This window comes from Oncorhynchus mykiss, chromosome 12 (genome assembly GCF_013265735.2).
Source record: "Oncorhynchus mykiss isolate Arlee chromosome 12, USDA_OmykA_1.1, whole genome shotgun sequence".
NCBI classification, from domain to species: domain Eukaryota; kingdom Metazoa; phylum Chordata; class Actinopteri; order Salmoniformes; family Salmonidae; genus Oncorhynchus; species Oncorhynchus mykiss.
In genome coordinates, this window is record NC_048576.1 from 5,469,811 (window position 1) to 5,492,359 (window position 22,549).

Sequence of the window (22,549 nt, forward strand, 5' to 3'; positions counted from 1 at the left end):
GCGGAGGTCTGAGAATAGATTTCTGGTCATATGAAACAGAAATCAGAAAGGAAGAAATGTCATGTTTAATGCTCAGTGAACAGCCAACCATGTTGATGAAATGAAATAGCTGTTTTATGCCCGTTCAGGTTTCATGTTCTTTAAAAATGTTCTTTCAGCACCATGTATTTATGTCTGAGACGTGTAGCACATGACCTTACGACTGTCCCAAACCAGTTTAAACATAAAAGTTGTGGACATTGAGATGATAGTATATAATTGAGGTTTATAGGATAGAAAGAAACTCTTGTAGCAAACCATGTCATAGTATCCAGCCTCCTGTCTGTGTGTCTGCCTGCCTGTCTGCCTCACACACACACACACACACACACACACTACTTTAACTCTAGTTGGAAGGCAGCCATGACAGCATCACTCCAATCCCGTACACTTCACCCTGCATGAACACAACAACAGAAACGCCCGTAATCATCTGCGTGTGTATAACTGAGTGTGAGTCCCAAATGGAACCCTATTCCCTATATAGTGCACTACTTCAGACGAAAGTATAGAGGGAATAGGGACCATTTGGGATTTCATACTGAGTAATTCCCTGAACACTATCAGCTACAGTTGAAGACAGAAGTTTACATACATTTTAGCCAAATATATTTAAACTCAGTTTTTTCCACAATTTCTGACATTTAATCCTAGTAAAAATTCCCTGTCTTGGGCCAGTTAGGATCACCACTTTATTTTAAGAATGTGAAATGTCAGAATAATAGTAGAGAGAATTATTTATTTCAGCTTTTACTTATTTCATCACATTCCCAGTCAGAAGTTTACATACACTCAACTAGTATTTGGTAGCATTGCCTTTACAGTGTTTAACTTGGGTCAAACGTTTCGGGTATCCTTCCATAAGCTTCCCACAATAAGTTGGATGATTTTTTGCCCATTCCTCCTGACAGAGCTGGTGGAACTGAGTCAGGTTTGTAGGCCTCCTTGCTCGCACACGCTTTTACAGTTCTGCCCACAAATTTTCTATAGGATTGAGTTCAGGGCTTTGTGGTGTTCACTCCAATACCTTGACTTTGTTGTCCTTAAGCCATTTTGCCACAACTTTTGGAAGGACGCTTGGGGTCATTGTCCATTTGGAAGACTCATTTGCGACCAAGCTTTAACTTCCTGACGGATGTCTTGAGATGTTGCTTCAATAAATCCACATAATTTTCCTCTCTCGTGATGCCATCTATTTTGTGAAGTGCACCAGTCCATCTTGCAGCAAAGCACCCCCACAACATGATGCTGCCACCCCCGTGCTTCACTGTTGGGATGGTGTTCTTCGGCTTGCAAGCCTCCCCCTTTTTCCTCCAAACATAACGATGGTCATTATGGCCAAACAGTTCTATATTTGTTTCATCATACCAAAAGAGATTTCTCCAAAAAGTACGATCTTTGTCCCCATGTGCAGTTGCAAACCGTAGTCTGGCTTTTTTTATGGTGGTTTTGGAGAAGTGGCTTCTTCCTTGCTGAGCGGCCTTTCAGGTTATGTCGATATAGGACTCGTTTTACTGTGGATATAGATACTTTTGTACCTGTTTCCTCCTGCATCTTCACATGGTCCTTTGCTGTTCTGGGATTGATTTGCACTTTTCTCACCAAAGTACTTTCATCTCTAGGAGACAGAACACATCTCCTTCCTGAGCAGTATGATGGCTACGTGGTCCCATGGTGTTTATACTTGCGTACAATTGTTTGTATAGATGAACGTGGTACCTTCAGGAAATTGTTCCCAAGGATGAACCAGACTTGTGGAGGTCTACAATTCTTTTTCTGAGTTCTTGGCTGATTTGTTTTTGATTTTCCCATGATGTCAAGCAAAGAGGCACTGAGTTTGAAGGTAGGCCTTGAAATACATCCACAGGTACACCTCCAATTGACTCAAAATGTCAATTAGCCTATCAGAAGCTTCTAAAGCCATGACACAATTTTCTGGAATTTTCCAAGCAGTTTAAAGGCACAGTCAACTTAGTGTATGTAAACTTCTGACCCACTGGAATTGTGATACAGTGAATTATAAGTGAAATAATCTGTCTGTAAACAATTGTTGGAAAAATAACTTGTGTCATGCACAAAGTAGATGTCCTAACCGACTTGCCAAAACTATAGTTTGTTAACAAGAAATTTGTGGAGTGGTTGAAATACGAGTTTTAATGACTCCAACCTAAGTGTATGTAATCTTCCGACTTCAACTGTACGTAAATCAAGAGATTAAGCCGTTCATATTAAAATAAGGCTCATTGGCCTTTTAATCAATTGGATTTGATGTGACACTTTAGTATTAGATTTATTATTTAAAAAATAAATGCTGTAAGAGGAAAATGTAGCCTGGTTGTCAGGAGTCCTCAGGACTGTTCTTCCCTCTATAAACCTCTACCCTAGTTGTCAGGAGTCCTCAGGACTGTTCTTCCCCCTATAAACCTCTACCCTGGTTGTCAGGAGTCCTCAGGACTGTTCTTCCCTCTATAAACCTCTACCCTGGTTGTCAGGAGTCCTCAGGACTGTTCTTCCCTCTATAAACCTCTACCCTGGTTGTCAGGAGTTCTCAGGACTGTTCTTCCCCCTATAAACCTCTACCCTGGTTGTCAGGAGTCCTCAGGACTGTTCTTCCCTCTATAAACCTCTACCCTGGTTGTCAGGAGTCCTCAGGACTGTTCTTCCCTCTATAAACCTCTACCCTGGTTGTCAGGAGTCCTCAGGACTGTTCTTCCCTCTATAAACCTCTACCCTAGTTGTCAGGAGTCCTCAGGACTGTTCTTCCCCCTATAAACCTCTACCCTGGTTGTCAGGAGTCCTCAGGACTGTTCTTCCCTCTATAAACCTCTACCCTGGTTGTCAGGAGTCCTCAGGACTGTTCTTCCCTCTATAAACCTCTACCCTGGTTGTCAGGAGTCCTCAGGACTGTTCTTCCCCCTATAAACCTCTACCCTGGTTGTCAGGAGTCCTCAGGACTGTTCTTCCCTCTATAAACCTCTACCCTGGTTGTCAGGAGTCCTCAGGACTGTTCTTCCCCCTATAAACCTCTACCCTGGTTGTCAGGAGTCCTCAGGACTGTTCTTCCCTCTATAAACCTCTACCCTGGTTGTCAGGAGTCCTCAGGACTGTTCTTCCCCCTATAAACCTCTACCCTGGTTGTCAGGAGTCCTCAGGACTGTTCTTCCCCCTATAAACCTCTACCCTGGTTGTCAGGAGTCCTCAGGACTGTTCTTCCCTCTATAAACCTCTACCCTGGTTGTCAGGAGTCCTCAGGACTGTTCTTCCCTCTATAAACCTCTACCCTGGTTGTCAGGAGTCCTCAGGACTGTTCTTCCCCCTATAAACCTCCACCCTGGTTGTCAGGAGTCCTCAGGACTATTCTTCCCCCTATAAACCTCCACCCTGGTTGTCAGGAGTCCTCAGGACTGTTCTTCCCTCTATAAACCTCCACCCTGGTTGTCAGGAGTCCTCAGGACTGTTCTTCCCCCTATAAACCTCCACCCTGGTTGTCAGGAGTCCTCAGGACTGTTCTTCCCCCTATAAACCTCTACCCTGGTTGTCAGGAGTCCTCAGGACTGTTCTTCCCCCTATAAACCTCTACCCTGGTTGTCAGGAGTCCTCAGGACTGTTCTTCCCTCTATAAACCTCTACCCTGGTTGTCAGGAGTCCTCAGGACTGTTCTTCCCCCTATAAACCTCCACCCTGGTTGTCAGGAGTCCTCAGGACTGTTCTTCCCTCTATAAACCTCTACCCTGGTTGTCAGGAGTCCTCAGGACTGTTCTTCCCCCTATAAACCTCTACCCTGGTTGTCAGGAGTCCTCAGGACTGTTCTTCCCTCTATAAACCTCTACCCTGGTTGTCAGGAGTCCTCAGGACTGTTCTTCCCTCTATAAACCTCCACCCTGGTTGTCAGGAGTCCTCAGGACTGTTCTTCCCCCTATAAACCTCTACCCTGGTTGTCAGGAGTCCTCAGGACTGTTCTTCCCTCTATAAACCTCTACCCTGGTTGTCAGGAGTCCTCAGGACTGTTCTTCCCTCTATAAACCTCCACCCTGGTTGTCAGGAGTCCTCAGGACTGTTCTTCCCTCTATAAACCTCCACCCTGGTTGTCAGGAGTCCTCAGGACTGTTCTTCCCCCTATAAACCTCTACCCTGGTTGTCAGGAGTCCTCAGGACTGTTCTTACTTCAACAACAATAGCAGGGTGAGGTTTCCTGAACATTAACAGGAAGGAATGCTTTACAACAGTAGCTACAGGGGAAATGACATGTCAGGACCAGAACATTCTATTCACTTGATCTTAGCTGAATGTTCCTGCTTTACTAAGATCATGTCAGCAAAGGTGAAGATACTATTTTATCTTTATTTTACTAGGCAAGTCAGTTAAGAACAAATTCTTATTTTCAATGACAGCCTAGGAACAATGGGTTAACTTCCTTGTTCAGGGGCAGAATGAGAGATTTTTAAAAAATCTTGTCAGCTCGGGGATTTGATCTAGTATTCTAGGATCAACAGAGGTCAAACAGTATTTTAGGATCAACAGAGGTCATACAGTATTTTAGGATCAACAGAGGTCATACAGTATTTTAGGATCAACAGAGGTCAAACAGTATTCTAGGATCAACAGAGGTCACACAGTATTCTAGGATCAACAGAAAGGCCCAAGATGTTTCATATGAAGGATGGTTTGATACGGTTGCTGCAGACTGAAAGGTGATGGGGTAATATGAGAGTTGTGACTATTCTTCCTGAGTAAATGATGTGTTTGTCAGGATCCTGCAGTGGATGCACAGCATGTGAGAAACTTCACACATCTTTCTCTGTCCAGGGGGTTGATACACTGCAGGCTGTGAGTGTGTGTGTGTGTGTGTGTGTGTCAAGAGGTCAGACCATCAGAGGGCTAGCTGCATAACAGTACCATGATCTCTTCCATATGGTCTCTCTCTCTCTCTCTCTCTCTCTCTCTCATTCAATTCAATTTAAGAGCTTTATTGGCATGAGAAACATATGTTAACATCGCCAAAGCAAGTGAAATAGATAATAAACAAAAGTGAAATCAACAATAAAAAATGAACAGTAAACATTACACTCACGAAATGCCAAAATGAATAAAGACATAAATATGGGTTGTATTTACAATGTTTGTTGTTCACTGGTTGACCTTTTCTCGTGGCAACAGGTCACAAATCTTGCTGCTGTGATGGCACACTGTGGAATTTCACCCAATAGATATGGGAGTTTATCAAGATTGGATTTGTTTTCAAATTCTTTGTGGATCTGTGTAATCTAAGGGAAATATGTCTCTCTAATATGGTCATACATTGGGCAGGAGGTTAGGAAGTGCAGCTCAGTTTCCACCTCATGTTGTGGGCAGTGAGCACATAGCCTGTCTTCTCTTGAGAGCCAGGTCTGCCTACGGCAGCCTTTCTCAATAGCAAGGCTATGCTCACTGAGTCTGTACATAGTCAAAGATTTCCTTAAGTTTGGGTCAGTCACAGTGGTCAGGTATTCTGCCACTGTGTACTCTCTGTTTAAAGCCAAATAGCATTCTAGTTTGCTCTGTTTTTTGGTAAATTCTTTCCAATGTGTCAAGTAATTATCTTTTTGTTTCCTCGTGACATGGTTGAGTCTAATTGTGTTGCTGTCCTGGTGCTCTGTGGGGTCTGTTTGTGTTTGTGAACAGAGCCCCAGGACCAGCTTGCTTCGGGGACTCTTCTCCAGGTTCATCTCTCTGTAGGTGGTGTCTTTGTTATGGAAGGTTTGGGAATCGCTTCCTTTTAGGTGGTTGTAGAATTGAACGTCTCTATCTGGATTTTGATAATTAGCGGGTATCGGCCTAATTCTGCTCTGCATGCATTATCTGGTGCTCTACGTTGTGAACTGAGGATATTTTTGCAGAGGCCTCAATTTTGTGTTTGTCCTATTTAGTGAATTCTTGGTTGGTGAGCGGACCCCAGACCTCGTGGGGCTTCGTGGGTGTCAGTTGTCTATGTGTGCAGAGGGTACCTGGTTCAAGGCGAGGAGAGGGACGGAAGCTATACTGTTATACTCACAATCCTAAACGGCAATGGGTTCTATAACTGATTCAAGTATTTTTAGCCAGATCCTAATTGGTATGTCAAAGTTTATGTTCCTTTTGATGGCATAGAATGCCCTTCTTGCCTTGTCTCTCAGATCGTTCACAGCTTTGTGGAAGATACCTGTGGTGCTGATGTTTAGGCTGAGGTAGGTATAGTTTTTTGTGTTTTCTAGGGCAACGGTGTCTAGATGGAATTAGCATTTATGGTTCTGGCAACCATTATGATCTGATGATTCTGTCCCCAACCAAAGAGGGCCCAGGTCTGACAGAATATGTGCAGAAGATCTAGGTGCTGCTGTAGAACCTCCTTGGTTTGGGACAGAAGCACCAGATCATCAGCAAACAGTAGACACTTGACTTCAGATTCTAGTAGAGTGAGACTGTTCTAGTGCACTCACCAATTAATTGATATACACTATATATACAAAAGTATGTGGACACCACTTCAAATGAGTGGATACAGCTATTTCAGTCACACCCGTTGCTGGCAGGTGTATACAATCAAGCACACAGCCATGCAATCTCCATAGACAAACATTGGCAGTAGAATCGCCTTACTGAAGAGCTCAGTGACTTTTAACGTGGCACCGTCATAGGATGCCACCTTTCCAACACATCAGTTCATGAAATTTCTGCCCTGCTAGAGCTGCCCCGGTCATCTGTAAGTGCTGTTATTGTGAAGTGGAAATGTCTTGGAGCAACAACAGCTCAGCTGCGAAGTGGTAGGCCACACATGATCACAGAACAGAGAGTGCTGAAGCGTAAAAATAATTTGTCCAACGTCGGGAACTTCATGAAATTGGTTTCCATGGCCGAGCAGCCGCACACAAGCATAAGATCACCAAGCGTCGGCTGAAGTGGTGTAATGCTTGCCGCCATTGGACTCTGGAGTAGTGGAAACGTGTTCTCTGAGGCAGTGGAAACGTGTTCTCTGGAGCAGTGGAAACGTGTTCTCTGGAGTAATGGAAACGTGTTCTCTGGAGCAGGTGAAACGTGTTCTCTGGAGTAATGGAAACCTGTTCTCTGGAGTAGTGGAAACATGTTCTCTGAGGCAGTGGAAACGTGTTCTCTGGAGCAGTGGAAACGTGTTCTCTGGAGTAATGGAAACGTGTTCTCTGGAGTAGTGGAAACGTGTTCTCTGGAGTAATGGAAACGTGTTCTCTGGAGCAGTGGAAACGTGTTCTCTGGAGCAGTGGAAACATGTTCTCTATAGCAGTGGAAACGTGTTCTCTGGAGCAGTGGAAACATGTTCTCTGGAGCAGTGGAAACGTGTTCTCTGGAGTAGTGGACACTTGTTCTCTGGGGCAGTGGAAACGTGTTCTCTGGAGCAGTGGAAACTTGTTCTCTGGGGCAGTGGAAACGTGTTCTCTGGAGTGATGGAAATGTGTTCTCTGGAGTGATGGAAACGTGTTCTCTGGAGTGATGGAAACGTGTTCTCTGGAGTGATGGAAACGTGTTCTCTGGAGTGATGGAAACGTGTTCTCTATAGCAGTGGAAACATGTTCTCTATAGCAGTGGAAATGTGTTCTCTGGAGTGATGGAAACGTGTTCTCTGGAGCAGTGGAAACGTGTTCTCTGGAGCAGTGGAAACGTGTTCTCTGGAGTAATGGAAACGTGTTCTCTATATTAGTGGAAACGTGTTCTCTGGAGCAGTGGAAACATGTTCTCTGGAGCAGTGGAAACGTGTTCTCTGGAGCAGTGGAAACGTGTTCTCTGGAGCAGTGGAAACGTGTTCTATGGAGTAATGACTCACGCTTCACCATCTGGCAGTCTGATGAATGAATCTGGGTTTGGTGGATGCCAGGAGAACGCTACTTGCCCAAATGCATAGTGTAAAGTTTGGTGGAGGAGGAATAATGGCCTGGGGCTGTTTCATGGTTTGCTTCAGGCCCTTTAGTTCCAGTGAAGGGAAATCTTAACCCTACAGCATACAATGACATTCTAGACGATTCTGTGATTCCAACTTTGTGGCAACAGTGGGGAAGGCCTTTTCCTATTTCAGCATGACAATGCCCCGTGCACAGAGCGAGGTCCATACAGAAATGGTTTGTCGAGTTCTGTGTGAAAGAACTTGACTGGCCTGCACAAAGCCCTGACCTCAACCCCATCGAACACCTTTGGGATGAATTGGAACGCTGACTGCGAGCCAGGCCTAATCGCCCAACATCAGTGCCCTACCTCACTAATGCTCTTGTGACTGAATGGAAGCAAGTCCCCGCAGCGATGTTCCAACATCTAGTGGAAATCCTTCCCAGAAGAGTGGAGGCTGTTATAGCAGCAATGTTCCAACATCTAGTGGAAAGCCTTCCCAGAAGAGTGGAGGCTGTTATAGCAGCAATGTTCCAACACCTAGTGGAAAGCCTTCCCAGAAGAGTGGAGGCTGTTATAGCAGCGATGTTCCAACATCTAGTGGAAAGCCTTCCCAGAAGAGTGGAGGCTGTTATAGCAGCAATGTTCCAACATCTAGTGGAAAGCATTCCCAGAAGAGTGGAGGCTGTTATAGCAGCGATGTTCCAACATCTAGTGGAAAGCCTTCCCAGAAGATTGGAGGCTGTTATAGCAGCAATGTTCCAACATCTAGTGGAAAGCCTTCCCAGAAGAGTGGAGGCTGTTATAACAGCAATGTTCCAACATCTAGTGGAAAGCCTTCCCAGAAGAGTGGAGGCTGTTATAACAGCAAAGGGGGGGGACCAACTCCATATTAATGCCCATGATTATGGAAAAATATGTTCAATGAACAGGTGTCCAACGTATTGTATGTGCTTTTTTGTGAATATTTTACCCTCTTTTTCAATGATATCCAATTACAATCTTGTCTCATCACTGCAACTCCCCAACTGGCTCGGGAGAGGCGAAGGTGTAACCGTGCTTCTTAACACCTGCCCGCTTAACCCGGTAGCCAGCGACACCAATGTGTCAGAGGAAACACCGTCCAACTGAAGTCAGCCTGCAGGTACCTGGCTCGCCACAAGGAGTTGCTAGAGAGCAATGAGCCAAGTAAAGTCCACCCAGTCAAACCGTCTTCTAATCCGGGCGATGCTGGTCCAATTGTGCTCTCGGTCATGGCTGGCTGTGACACAGCCTGGGATTGAACCTGGGTCGGTAGTGACGCCTCAAGCACTCCAGTGCCTTAGACTGCTGCGTCACTCGGGAGGCCCCATGTATGTTGATGTGTGGGGCTCAAGCTGCATCCCTGTATCATCCCCCAGCCCTGACAAAAGAAACCAGTGTGTTTCTTTTTGTCAATTTTAACTGCACACTTATTGTGTACATCATGGATTTCTCTCTCTCTCTCTCTCTCTCTCTCGCTCTCTGTCTGTCTCTGTATTTCTCTTTCTCTCTCTCCTCTCTCTCTCGTTCTCTGTGCTGTGCTCTCTCATCCTCCACCAGTTGTAAATCACAGCTAGCTCAGAGACAGATAACAGGCAAAGCCAGAACGGCTTTGAAACACTGACCCATCATTCCTGCCTGACCAACTGGTCAGTGTACTTTAGGTGGATGGATATCCCCCACTAGTCACTTGAAAGGAGAGTAGAGCTGTTGCTGATTTACAGCTAGAGGAATGGTTCTGGTCATGGTCATGTCAGAGCTATGACACTGCATTGGCATTTTGTTTTGAACAATGCAGATTAATCTCAGATGCTTCCATCTTTATATGTGAGACAAAAATAAATTGGTTCTCTTAGTAACAATGGCTGCCGAACGGAAAACTGGCAACAAGTCAATTGCGTTCAGATGGGTATGGTCTCCCCATGGTCTCCATGAAATTAACTCTGATACATTAACATTCCATTGATTCCATACATTAGGGTTAAACACAGGGGGAAGGAAGGGAACCACCACAGACTGCATGTATTACCTGATTGTACTACAACTAATGATGATGGATGTGATCGGGCTGATAACCTGTCAGGGTCGCTACATCCAACCTGGACTCAGGGGTAGACGTAAAATAGTATACGGAAATCTGAGACACTCACATGAGTATGATATGTTATGTTTAGTATGGTATGTATTAATTTGTGCATGTCCATCATGCAATTCTTACAATATGTTATGAATTTGCAGTATGTATGATATGTTGGGAATTCCAATTAGTTGTGGCTAAGGTTAGCTAGGTGTCTAGGTAGCTTACGCTAATGTTCGCTAGGTGCTGAGCTGCCAGAAAGGCGAGACGACATTTTCCCCAGTACTGTTCAATCTGGTGTGGGGCCGCTAATTTGTTTTCCAGGTCAACTTTTACATGCTCTGTTGCAGTCTACCATTGAAGACCCAGAAAAGTCACGCTATTTGTATTTGAGCAATGTGAGTGGTTGTTCATTCAAGCACCACTACGCTCCCACGAGTCACAACTTTCGAGCACTCGAGCAACACAGAAGTTGATTGCTACATTCGCACAACACACGCTAGCTGTTCTGAGCAAAGCTAATTGCCCATCAATCTATTCATTTGGGCATGTTTATTTTAGGGGAAAGTGATTTACAAGTAAACCTTTCAACAGTGAACATACTAGCAATATGCTGGCTACTGTTGATAGTGTGCAAAAAGAAAGCTACAAAAATACACTTTAGCTAGCCTACTGTAGCCATGACGATCTCTCTTATGGAACGCAGTTGTCTTAAAGGGGCAGTGTCTTATTTTGAAAAAAATAAAAATGAACGCGATTAATACAATGCAATTCTAAAGAATAGAGTAATGACTCACATTGCTAAATTATATTACACAGCTTATAATACATATCATAACAACCAAATGTAGCCTTTTAATATCTGAATATAGAGAGAAAGCATGCCAATCTATAAGCCCTGCATGATCCCATATGCATTTCAAAACTACAACTGGTCCGGACCAGTTGAAAATATTTTCACCCAGGAGATTTTTGGCCAACTGGCCCGGGTTGGACCAGTGAGGAAGACACATTACCATTGGACCCTGTCATACAGTACCGTGCGAACCAGAGCTTTACCTGACCAGGTCATGAGAAAAAGAGACACTGTCATTTTTCCACACCACTTTTGAACCTGTGATGCCACCTCTGGAGCTAGGGTTAAGGTCAGAGGAAGGGTTAGCTAACATGCTATGTAGTTGCAAAGTAACACGTTTCCTGTGATAAGATTCGAACACGCAACCTTCGGGTTGCTAGACGTTCACGTTATACGTCCATCCAACCTCCTTTCATTTTAGTCTTAAGTAACGTTCTGTCTTATGTGACCACACCAAACGTTAATATGTTATGTCGTACATACATGGATACATACACATAAATAAGATGGCACTGAAGAGGATGGCTGACATCAAGAGGTGGCAGCATCATGTTGTGGGGGTGCTTTGCTGCAGGAGGGACTGGTGCACTTCACAAAATAGATGGCATCATTGTGGGAGGAAAATTATGTGGATATATTGAAGTAACATCTCAAGACATCAGTAAGGAAGTTAAATCTTGGTTGCAAATGGGTCTTCCAAATGGACAATAACCCCAAACATACTTCCAAAGTTGTGGCAAAATGGCTTAAGGACAACAAAGTCAAACAGGGAATTTTTACTCAGATTAAATGTCAGGAATTGTGAAAGACTGAGTTAGAATGTATTTGGCTAAGGTGTATGTAAACTTCCGACTTCAACTGTAGCTATTAAAAAACTATTTGGCGCGCACCACCGCTAACTAAGCTAGCTGTTTCACATCCGTTACACAGTCAGACCTTTTGATTATTTAGTGTCACCAAGGTCACAATAATTTGTCCCCCTCTCTGATTGTCCAGGTGTGCCCTCTCGTCATGGGTTACTGCAGCCAGTGTTAACAGCGCTGCCACTACCTGGGTGGGGGGCACCCCACCGGAATCCCCACTATATTTGCATATGATACCTTGTATATTATGCTCTCCTATCAATCAAATTTCAATCAAATGTATTTTATAAAGCCCTTCTTACATCAGCTGATATCTCAAAGTGCTGTACAGAAACCCCCCAGCCTAAAACCCCCAAACAGCAAGAAATGCAGGCGTAGAAGCACAGTGGCTAGGGAAAACTCCCTGGAAATGCTCGTATCAGGGGGGTCTGGCTTTGTTGGATCAACCCTGTCAGGCAGGCTCAGTCTTGACGGCGCTGTGCTGCTCTAGTAGGTCTCTGACCACATTCCTCTTTCTGTTTTGTCTGCATACAGGCAACTTACATTACAGAAGGGCCATAAAACCATAAAACAGATACGGACTTCCTCTTTAGTGTATGGGTCTCTCAGGGGGGTGTCTAGGGTATAGGGTTGGGTACTGTTCCGTCACGATAGGAGAATGTAGATGTATAAATCATTATAAAATGTATATCCCTCATCTGGAACAACATTGAAAAGCTCTTTCGCTCAACAGACACACACCGGTTCTGGGATCTGAAACCATTTCCTTTCTCACTCACTTAAACGCCACACTTTTACAAAACACCAAAGAACACTCAACACACCTTCCATCACAACACATTCACACAGACCCATATTCTATGCCTTCTATTTCCTCGTTTGGCTATGTTTTTTATCCCCAACCATGTGGACTGAGTGCTTTTGTGTTCCAATTCGTTATACTTGAAGATGTGTTATTAAACTAAATTAAAATACTATAAATGGAAAGTTAAATTATTATGTTACAACATTCCCAGATCTGTTTGTTCTGTCTTGAATGATACCAGAAAATACAAAACCTGGTCTCAGATCTGTATGTTCTGTCTTGAATGATACCAGAAAGTACAACACCTGGTCTCAGATCTGTATGTTCTGTCTTGAATGATACCAGAAAGTACAAAACCTGGTCTCAGATCTGTATGTTCTGTCTTGAATGATACCAGAAAGTACAAAGCCTGGTCTCAGATCTGTATGTTCTGTCTAAGTGTATATAAAGTGTATCGGTATAGAGAGTAAATCAAATCAAATTGTATTGGTCACATACATATGTTTAGCAGATGTTTTTGCGGGTGTAGCTAAATGCTTGTGTTCCTAGCACCAACAGTAATGTCTAGCTAAATGTTTGTGTTCCTAGCTCCAACAGCACAGTAATATCTAACTAAATGCTTGTGTTTCTAGCTCCAACAGTAATATCTAGCTAAATGTTTGTGTTCCTAGCTCCAACAGTACAGTAATATCTAACTAAATGCTTGTGTTTCTAGCTCCAACAGTAATATCTAGCTAAATGTTTGTGTTCCTAGCTCCAACAGTACAGTAATATCTAACTAAATGCTTGTGTTTCTAGCTCCAACAGTACAGTAGTATCTGACTAAATGCTTGTGTTTCTAGCTCCAACAGTACAGTAATATCTAGCTAAATGCTTGTGTTCCTAGCTCCAACAGTGCAGTAATATCTAACTAAATGCTTGTGTTCCTAGCTCCAACAGTACAGTAATATCTAACTAAATGCTTGTGTTCCTAGCTCCAACAGTGCAGTAATATCTAACTAAATGCTTGTGTTCCTAGCTCCAACAGTACAGTAATATCTAACTAAATGCTTGTGTTCCTAGCTCCAACAGTGCAGTAATATCTAACTAAATGATTGTGTTCCTAGCTCCAACAGTACAGTAATATCTAACTAAAAGATTGTGTTCCTAGCTCCAACAGTACAGTAATATCTAACTAAATGATTGTGTTTCTAGCTCTAACAGTACAGTAATATCTAACTAAATGCTTGTGTTCCCAGCTCCAACAGTGCAGTAGTATCTAGCTAAATGCTTGTGTTCCTAGCTCCAACAGTGCAGTAGTATCTAACTAAATGCTTGTGTTCCTAGCTCCAACAGTAATATCTAACTAAATGATTGTGTTTCTAGCTCCAACAGTGCAGTAATATCTAGTTAAATGCTTGTGTTCCTAGCTCCAACAGTGCAGTAGTATCTCACTAAATGCTTGTGTTCCTAGCTCCAACAGTGCAGTAATATCTAACTAAATGCTTGTGTTTCTAGCTCCAACAGTACAGTAATATCTAACTAAATGCTTGTGTTTCTAGCTCCAACAGTGCAGTAGTATCTCACTAAATGCTTGTGTTCCTAGCTCCAACAGTGCAGTAATATCTAACTAAATGCTTGTGTTCCCAGCTCCAACAGTGCAGTAGTATCTAGCTAAATGCTTGTGTTCCTAGCTCCAACAGTACAGTAATATCTAACTAAATGATTGTGTTTCTAGCTCCAACAGTGCAGTAATATCTAGTTAAATGCTTGTGTTCCTAGCTCCAACAGTGCAGTAGTATCTCACTAAATGCTTGTGTTCCTAGCTCCAACAGTGCAGTAGTATCTAACAAAATGCTTGTGTTCCTAGCTCCAACAGTGCAGTAGTATCTCACTAAATGCTTGTGTTCCTAGCTCCAACAGTGCAGTAATATCTAACTAAATGCTTGTGTTCCCAGCTCCAACAGTGCAGTAGTATCTAGCTAAATGCTTGTGTTCCTAGCTCCAACAGTACAGTAATATCTAGCTAAATGCTTGTGTTCCTAGCTCCAACAGTACAGTAATATCTAACTAAATGATTGTGTTTCTAGCTCCAACAGTGCAGTAATATCTAGTTAAATGCTTGTGTTTCTAGCTCCAACAGTGCAGTAGTATCTCACTAAATGCTTGTGTTCCTAGCTCCAACAGTGCAGTAGTATCTAACTAAATGCTTGTGTTCCTAGCTCCAACAGTGCAGTAGTATCTAACTAAATGCTTGTGTTTCTATCTCCAACAGTGCAGTAGTATCTAACTATATGCTTGTGTTCCTAGCTCCAACAGTGCAGTAATATCTAACTAAATGCTTGTGTTCCTAGCTCCAACAGTACAGTAATATCTAACTAAATGCTTGTGTTCCTAGCTCCAACAGTACAGTAGTATCTAACTATATGCTTGTGTTCCTAGCTTCAACATTAATATCTAGCTATATGCTTGTGTTCCTAGCTCCAACAGTACAGTAATATCTAGCTATATGCTTGTGTTCCTAGCTCCAACAGTACAGTAATATCTAGTTAAATGCTTGTGTTCCTAGCTCCAACAGTGCAGTAATATATAGCTAAATGCTTGTGTTTCTAGCTCCAACAGTACAGTAGTATCTAACTAAATGCTTGTGTTCCTAGCTCCAACAGTACAGTAGTATCTAACTAAATGCTTGTGTTCCTAGCTCCAACAGTGCAGTAGTATCTCACTAAATGCTTGTGTTTCTAGCTCCAACAGTACAGTAATATCTAACTAAATGCTTGTGTTCCTAGCTCCAACAGTGCAGTAGTATCTAGAAATTTAATCAGACACGTTGTTTGTATACATCACATGATTCTTACACACCAGCATCAACACCACTGGTGATACAATGTGTCACTGATACCAATGTCCCCAATATCATGGAGAGGTCAATGTGTCACTGATACCAATGTCCCCAATATCATGTAGAGGTCAATGTGTTACTGATTATAATGTCCCCAATATCATGTAGAGGTCAATGTGTTACTGATTCTAATGTCCCCAATATCATGGAGAGGTCAATGTGTCACTGATACCAATGTCCCCAATGTCATGTAGAGGTCAATGTGTCACTGATACCAATGTCCCCAATATCATGGAGAGGTCAATGTGTCACTGATACCAATGTCCCCAATGTCATGTAGAGGTCAATGTGTTACACTGATACCAATGTCCCCAATATCATGTAGAGGTCAATGTGTTACTGATTCTAATGTCCCCAATATCATGTAGAGGTCAATGTGTTACACTGATACCAATGTCCCCAATGTCATGTAGAGGTCAATGTGTTACTGATTCTAATGTCCCCAATATCATGTAGAGGTCAATGTGTTACTGATACCAATGTCCCCAATATCATGGAGAGGTCAATGTGTTACTGATACTAATGTCCCCAATATCATGTAGAGGTCAATGTGTCACTGATACCAATGTCCCCAATATCATGGAGAGGTCAATGTGTTACTGATACTAATGTCCCCAATATCATGGAGAGGTCAATGTGTCACTGATACCAATGTCCCCAATATCATGGAGAGGTCAATGTGTTACTGATACTAATGTCCCCAATATCATGTAGAGGTCAATGTGTCACTGATACCAATGTCCCCAATGTCATGTAGAGGTCAATGTGTTACTGATACTAATGTCCCCAATATCATGTAGAGGTCAATGTGTCACTGATACCAATGTCCCCAATATCATGGAGAGGTCAATGTGTTACTGATACCAATGTCCCCAGTATCATGGAGAGGTCAATGTGTTACTGATTCTAATGTCCCCAATATCATGTAGAGGTCAATGTGTTACTGATACTAATGTCCCCAATATCATGTAGAGGTCAATGTGTCACTGATACCAATGTCCCCAATATCATGGAGAGGTCAATGTGTTACTGATACTAATGTCCCCAATATCATGTAGAGGTCAATGTGTTACTGATACTAATGTCCCCAATATCATGTAGAGGTCAATGTGTTACTGATACCAATGTCCCCAATATCATGGAGAGGTCAATGTGTTACTGATACTAATGTCCCCAATATCATGTAGAGGTCAATGTGTTACTGATTCTAATGTCCCCAATATCATGTAGAGGTCAATGTGTTACTGATACTAATGTCCCCAATATCATGTAGAGGTCAATGTGTCACACTGATACCAATGTCCCCAATGTCATGGAGAGGTCAATGTGTTACTGATACTAATGTCCCCAATATCATGTAGAGGTCAATGTGTCACACTGATACTAACGTCCCCAATATCATGTAGAGGTCAATGTGTTACTGATTCTAATGTCCCCAATATCATGGAGAGGTCAATGTGTTACTGATACTAATGTCCCCAATATCATGTAGAGGTCAATGTGTTACTGATACTAATGTCCCCAATATCATGGAGAGGTCAATGTGTTACTGATACTAATGTCTCCAATATCATGTAGAGGTCAATGTGTTACTGATACTAATGTCTCCAATATCATGTAGAGGTCAATGATGGGAAACTGTACACCTTTGTTTACTAATGATGTCATAGCCCAACCACTTTTTTTCACTTTGTCTTGTGTCTATTATCTCTGATACTTATCTCCTTTTGTAAATTGTGTGTCTCTGTCTGTCTGTCCCAGGTGATGCCCTAGACATAGCGGACCTGACCTTGGTGAACCCTGACCCCATGGTGACATCATCAGACTCCTCCCTCCATTGTGTCAGTAGTGACTGGACCTCCCGGCAGGACATTGTTACATCCAGCTCCAGCAGTACCCTGGGTAATGGGGATGGGACTTTCACACAAGATGAACACATTTCTGTTTGCAAATTCTAACATGTTCCGTTGGCATGTCAAATCACGTTTCCAATTACAGTTGACATTTGTAGACTTTGTTATTGTTGTTGTTGTTTTTGTTTTTTACCATACACTTTCTTGTTACATTAAAATGTGTTATGGTGTAGTTATTGTATTTCCAACACATTTTGAACATGTACATTTCCGGTAGGTATGGGCCGTGACTTCCCCCTGACCCACCCCCAGAGCCTGCCTGTCAGCCCTGATACAGCCTACCACCATGCCTCCAAGATCGAATGGAAAACTCGCAGTGATATCTTTGGCGAATTCTACTGCAGGGCCAGAAAGAGTGACAAAAATCAGATATATACTTACAAGATGCTGAATGAAGGTACTAACGCATTGATATTGTGTTCTAGACTGTGCAGTTCTGTATTTTCTATGGGCAAAAAAAAAATCTGTTATGTTTTTTGGTGGCTCCTAAATTAAACAAGTTTTAAATTAAACAAGTTCACCAGTGACACGTTTTCTGCCGCATTCCATTTTGGCATGATAAACTGTTATTCCGACTCCCTAATGAAACGCAAAACGATGTCAAGCCTACAGACAGACAGCGGGGTTGATTTCTGGTACGTGGGCATCTTCTTCCTGTCAGACTGTTTGTTTGCCTGATGCCTTCCTTTCTGGACCCTAAGTCACACGGCGAAGTCACAGCAAAACTGTGCCACCATTAATCCCCCCCCCCCCCCCCTTTCTGTCTGTTTGGCTTTGATTGTTCTCAATTAGGGAGTTACAATAACATTATTTCTGTTCGTTGTTTATTTAATATTTGTGGACTACGTGACAAGAGATACACAACAATTACTTAAATCTAGTAGAAAACTAAGCATTATTGGAGAACTCTTCCAGACTGCTGTGTTTCCTGGTTTCTGCTGTGTTTCCTGGTTTCTGCTGTGTTTCCTGGTTTCTGCTGTGTTTCCTGGTTTCTGCTGTGTTTCCTGGTTTCTGCTGTGTTTCCTGGTTTCTGCTGTGTTTCCTGGTTTCTGCTGTGTTTCCTGGTTTCTGCTGTGTTTCCTGGTTTCTGCTGTTTCCTGGTTTCTGCTGTCTGTTTCGTATTCTACCATTGTGTTTATATTTTCCCCTAGCTGCATTCCTGCCAGAGTCCCTGACCATCACAGTCAGCATAGGAGAAGATGTCAACATCTCTTTCACACGCAGGAAAGTGTTTGCAGAGGACGCAGTCATCTATAAGAATGGTAAACCTTTCAGTATGTAGCCTAACTAGTTCTATTTGATTGTTTGTCCCTAACCTTAAACCTAACAATACGTTTTAAGTGAGAATAGGCATTGAAGCCTATGTAACAGTATAATTTTAGACCGTCCACACATCAACAACAGTCACCCATGAAGCACAAAAGCCCTGGCCCTTGCAGAGCAAGTGACGTCACCGATTGAAACGCTATTTAGCGCGCACCACCGCTAACTAAGCTAGCCGTTTCACATCTGTCACACCTAAAAATAAAGAAGTTCACATGAGCACCACAATGCCTACTCCACCAAGGTTTTTCCATCACACAGCTTTGACCTGCTACTGTAGCTATGTTGGTATTGTACTTCAAACTATGTGTAGGCAGGTTGCTTAGGATTCAAAACCTTCTCAAACAGAAGGTGCTTCCACAGTAATGTAATTTGTACCGTATACAGGGTAAAGTATTGGTTTCTTCATACACCACAGTAAGATATTATACCGTTACAAAACCTTTTCGTGCTTTTAAAAAAATTAAATGAAAGAAAGCTTTGCTTTTATACTTACAAGAACCTCAGGAGAAGAAAAAAAAAGTATTTAATACATTTTAGAATAAGGCTGTAACGTAATAAAATGTGGAAAAAAAATCTACGGGTCTGAATGCTTTCCGAATGCACTGTATATGCAATTCATAACTAGCTTACTATTTCTTAACAAAGCAATTTGATTTCTTGGCTATGGTTTGTTTTGTGGTCATGGTTGTTCTTAGTTGAAAAATGTAGCGCAGCTAACTGCAGTGTTTTTCCTTATCACAGCCTGGTCTGTGCAACGCAAATTAACTTGAGCACCGTGTCAGTTTCCCAAAGTTTGGTGGTTTTAAATTTAACGTAACTAATGTTAACTAGTTATGTTTTGCGTAAGAAAGTATGATGTATTGTGGTGCATGAACTGGCCATACACGGTAGCTAAAGTTATAGTTTTACGTCGGCTAACGTTACCCAGCTAGCTAGTTAATGTTAACTGGCCATCATAGCAGCCGATGATGTTTGCTTGACTATTTGTGCTCCGATTACAGATCAGCAACGCTCTAACCACTAGGCTACTCTGCCGCCCCGATATAGCTAGCTAGCTTTCTTTGTTTGTTGGTTAGCTACCTAACCAACCTTAGCTCTCATCTGACTGGTATAACTTTACGTTAGCTGACTAGTTAGCTAGCTACCTAACTCATGAAAATAAACACACATTTATTGCCTACCTACCTTTATTTTATAGCATTCAGCTGACTGGTGTTAGCTAGCGACAGAGGCTGGCTGCTGGGCTTTGTACAATCATGCTAACGTTGGTAAGCCTAGGTAACAGGTTACCTAGGTAACAATATGCACATACAACCTACGGGTCAACAATATTCATATACAACCTACGGGTCAACAATATGCACATACAGCCTACGGGTCAACAATATTCACATACAGCCTACGGGTCAACAATATTCACATACAGCCTACGGGGTCAACAACATTCACATACAGCCTACGGGGTCAACAATATTCACATACAGCCTACGGGGTCAACAATATGCACATACAACCTACGGGTCAACAATATTCATATACAACCTACGGGTCAACAATATGCACATACAGCCTACGGGTCAACAATATTCACATACAACCTACGGGTCAACAATATTCAACTCCTCATGTTAATACGGATCACCGGACTCCTCCTCAGTAAAACTTACGGTCTCTTCCAGGCTCCTTCATCCACTCAGTGCCTAAGAATGAGATCCCAGACATCCTGGTTTACCCCGTCCTTGGAGTGAAGTCCTCAGACGCAGGTCTCTACACAGCCAGGTCCATCGCTGGAGCCAAGTCCACATCAGCCATCACCAGGCTCATTGTCAGAAGTTAGTACTGCACAATACTACCCAATACTACTGTAAGTTCTACTTCTACCCAATACTACTGCAGTACTACCCAATACTACTATAAATTCTACTTCTACACAATACTATTGTAGTACTTACTACCCATTACTACCCAATACCACTGTATTACTACCCCAAACTACCCAATTATACTGTAAGTTCTACTTCTACTCAATACTACTGCAGTACTACCCAATACTACTATAAATTCTACTTCTACACAATACTATTGTAGTACTTACTACCCATTACTACCCAATACTACTGTATTACTACCCCAAACTACCCAATTATACTGTAAGTTCTACTTCTACCCAATACTACTGTAGTACTACTCAATACTACTGCAGTACTACCCAATACTACTATAAATTCTACTTCTACACAATACTATTGTAGTACTACCCATTACTACCCAATACCACTGTATTACTACCCCAAACTACCCAATTATACTGTAAGTTCTACTTCTACCCAATACTACTGTAGTACTACTCAATACTACTGCCGTACTACCCAATACTACTATAAATTCTACTTCTACACAATACTATTGTAGTACTTACTACCCATTACTACCCAATACTACTGTATTACTACCCAATTATACTGTAAGTTCTACTTCTACCCAGTACTACTGTAGTACTACCCAATGTTGCTTATTCTACCAAAACAACCTGTTTTTGATATGTCAGTTCTTTGAGAAAACTTCATCTGATAACTACATTGGAAATTCAATTGACCATTTAGAATTGACTCAACCCAAGTAAAATGTATCCATTGCAGACCAAAACATTTTCCCCTTTAGCCTAGAGAATTGCTTCCTAACGAGTGTTTTATGATTAAATCCTAGAATGTAAGCCTGGCCTGTGGGGTCCGAGCTGTGAACATACCTGTCCTCGGTGCTCCAACGGAGGGGTCTGTCATGACGAGACAGGAGAGTGTATCTGTCCACCCGGTTTCAAGGGACACACCTGTGAAACTGGTAAAAACAGCCCTTCCTCTATTAGGGTATCCCTGTATCTGTACTAGCTATACATGTAACTGTACCGGAGAGTTCTGTTGTGTTACAAAGTGGGATTAAATTGTATTTAAATTGTAATTTTTGGTCAACGATCTATACAAAATACTCTGTAATGTCAAAGTGGAAGAAAAATTATACCATTTCTAAAATAATAAATGAATAATAAAACACTATATATATCTTGATTAGATAAGTATTCACCCCCCTGAGACAATACATGCTAGAAACACATTTGGCAGCGATTACAGCTGTGAGTCTTTCTGGGTAAATCTCTAAGAGTGATTACAGCTGTGAGTCATTCTGGGTAAATCTCTAAGAGTGATTACAGCTGTGAGTCTTTCTGGGTAAATCTCTAAGAGTGATTACAGCTGTGAGTCTTTCTGGGTAAATCTCTAAGAGTGATTACAGCTGTGAGTCTTTCTGGGTAAGTTTCTAAGAGCTTTGCACACCTGAATAGTACAATATTTGCCCATTATTATTATTATTATTTAAATGTTTCAAGCTCTGTCAAGTTGGTTGTTGATCCTCAGTAAAAGGCACACAACAGCGCGCTTGGAGTTTGCCAAAAGGCACCTAAAGACTCTCAGACCATGAGAAACAAGATTCTCTGGTCTGATGAAACCAAGATTGAACTCTTTGGCTGGAATGCCAAGCGTCACGTCTGGAGGAAACCTGGTACCATCTCTATGGTGAAGCATGGTGGTGGCAGCATCATGCTGTGGGGATGTTTTTCAGTAGCAGAGACAGGGAGACTAGTCAGGATCGAGGGAAAGATGAACAGAGCAAAGTACAGACTGATCCTTGATGAAAACCTGCTCCAGAGCGCTCAGGACCTCAGACTGGGGCGAGGGTTCACCTTCCAACAGGACAATGACCCTAAGCACACAGCCAAGACAAGGCAGGAGTGGCTTCAGGACAAGTTTCTGAATGTCCTTGAGTGGCCCAGCCAGAGCCCGGACTTGAACCTGGTCGAACATCTCTGGAGGTTCTAAAGATGGGGCCAACAGACATGCTCTGCTTCTAGC

At 42.4% G+C, this 22,549-nt stretch overlaps 1 protein-coding gene across 4 annotated transcripts in view; it reads left to right on the forward strand.

The window, feature by feature from the left end:
• tek (TEK tyrosine kinase, endothelial) overlaps nt 1–22,549 on the forward strand; it is a 74,261-nt gene that overhangs the window by 7,748 nt on the left and 43,964 nt on the right. For all 4 annotated transcript variants that reach the window (XM_036936760.1, XM_036936761.1, XM_036936762.1 and 1 more), the window contains exons 2-6: nt 17,170–17,310; nt 17,539–17,718; nt 18,473–18,583; nt 20,327–20,479; nt 21,354–21,485. In XM_036936760.1, coding sequence (XP_036792655.1) covers nt 17,170–17,310; nt 17,539–17,718; nt 18,473–18,583; nt 20,327–20,479; nt 21,354–21,485 — 717 coding nt within the window. The remainder of the gene's footprint in view (nt 1–17,169; nt 17,311–17,538; nt 17,719–18,472; nt 18,584–20,326; nt 20,480–21,353; nt 21,486–22,549) is intronic.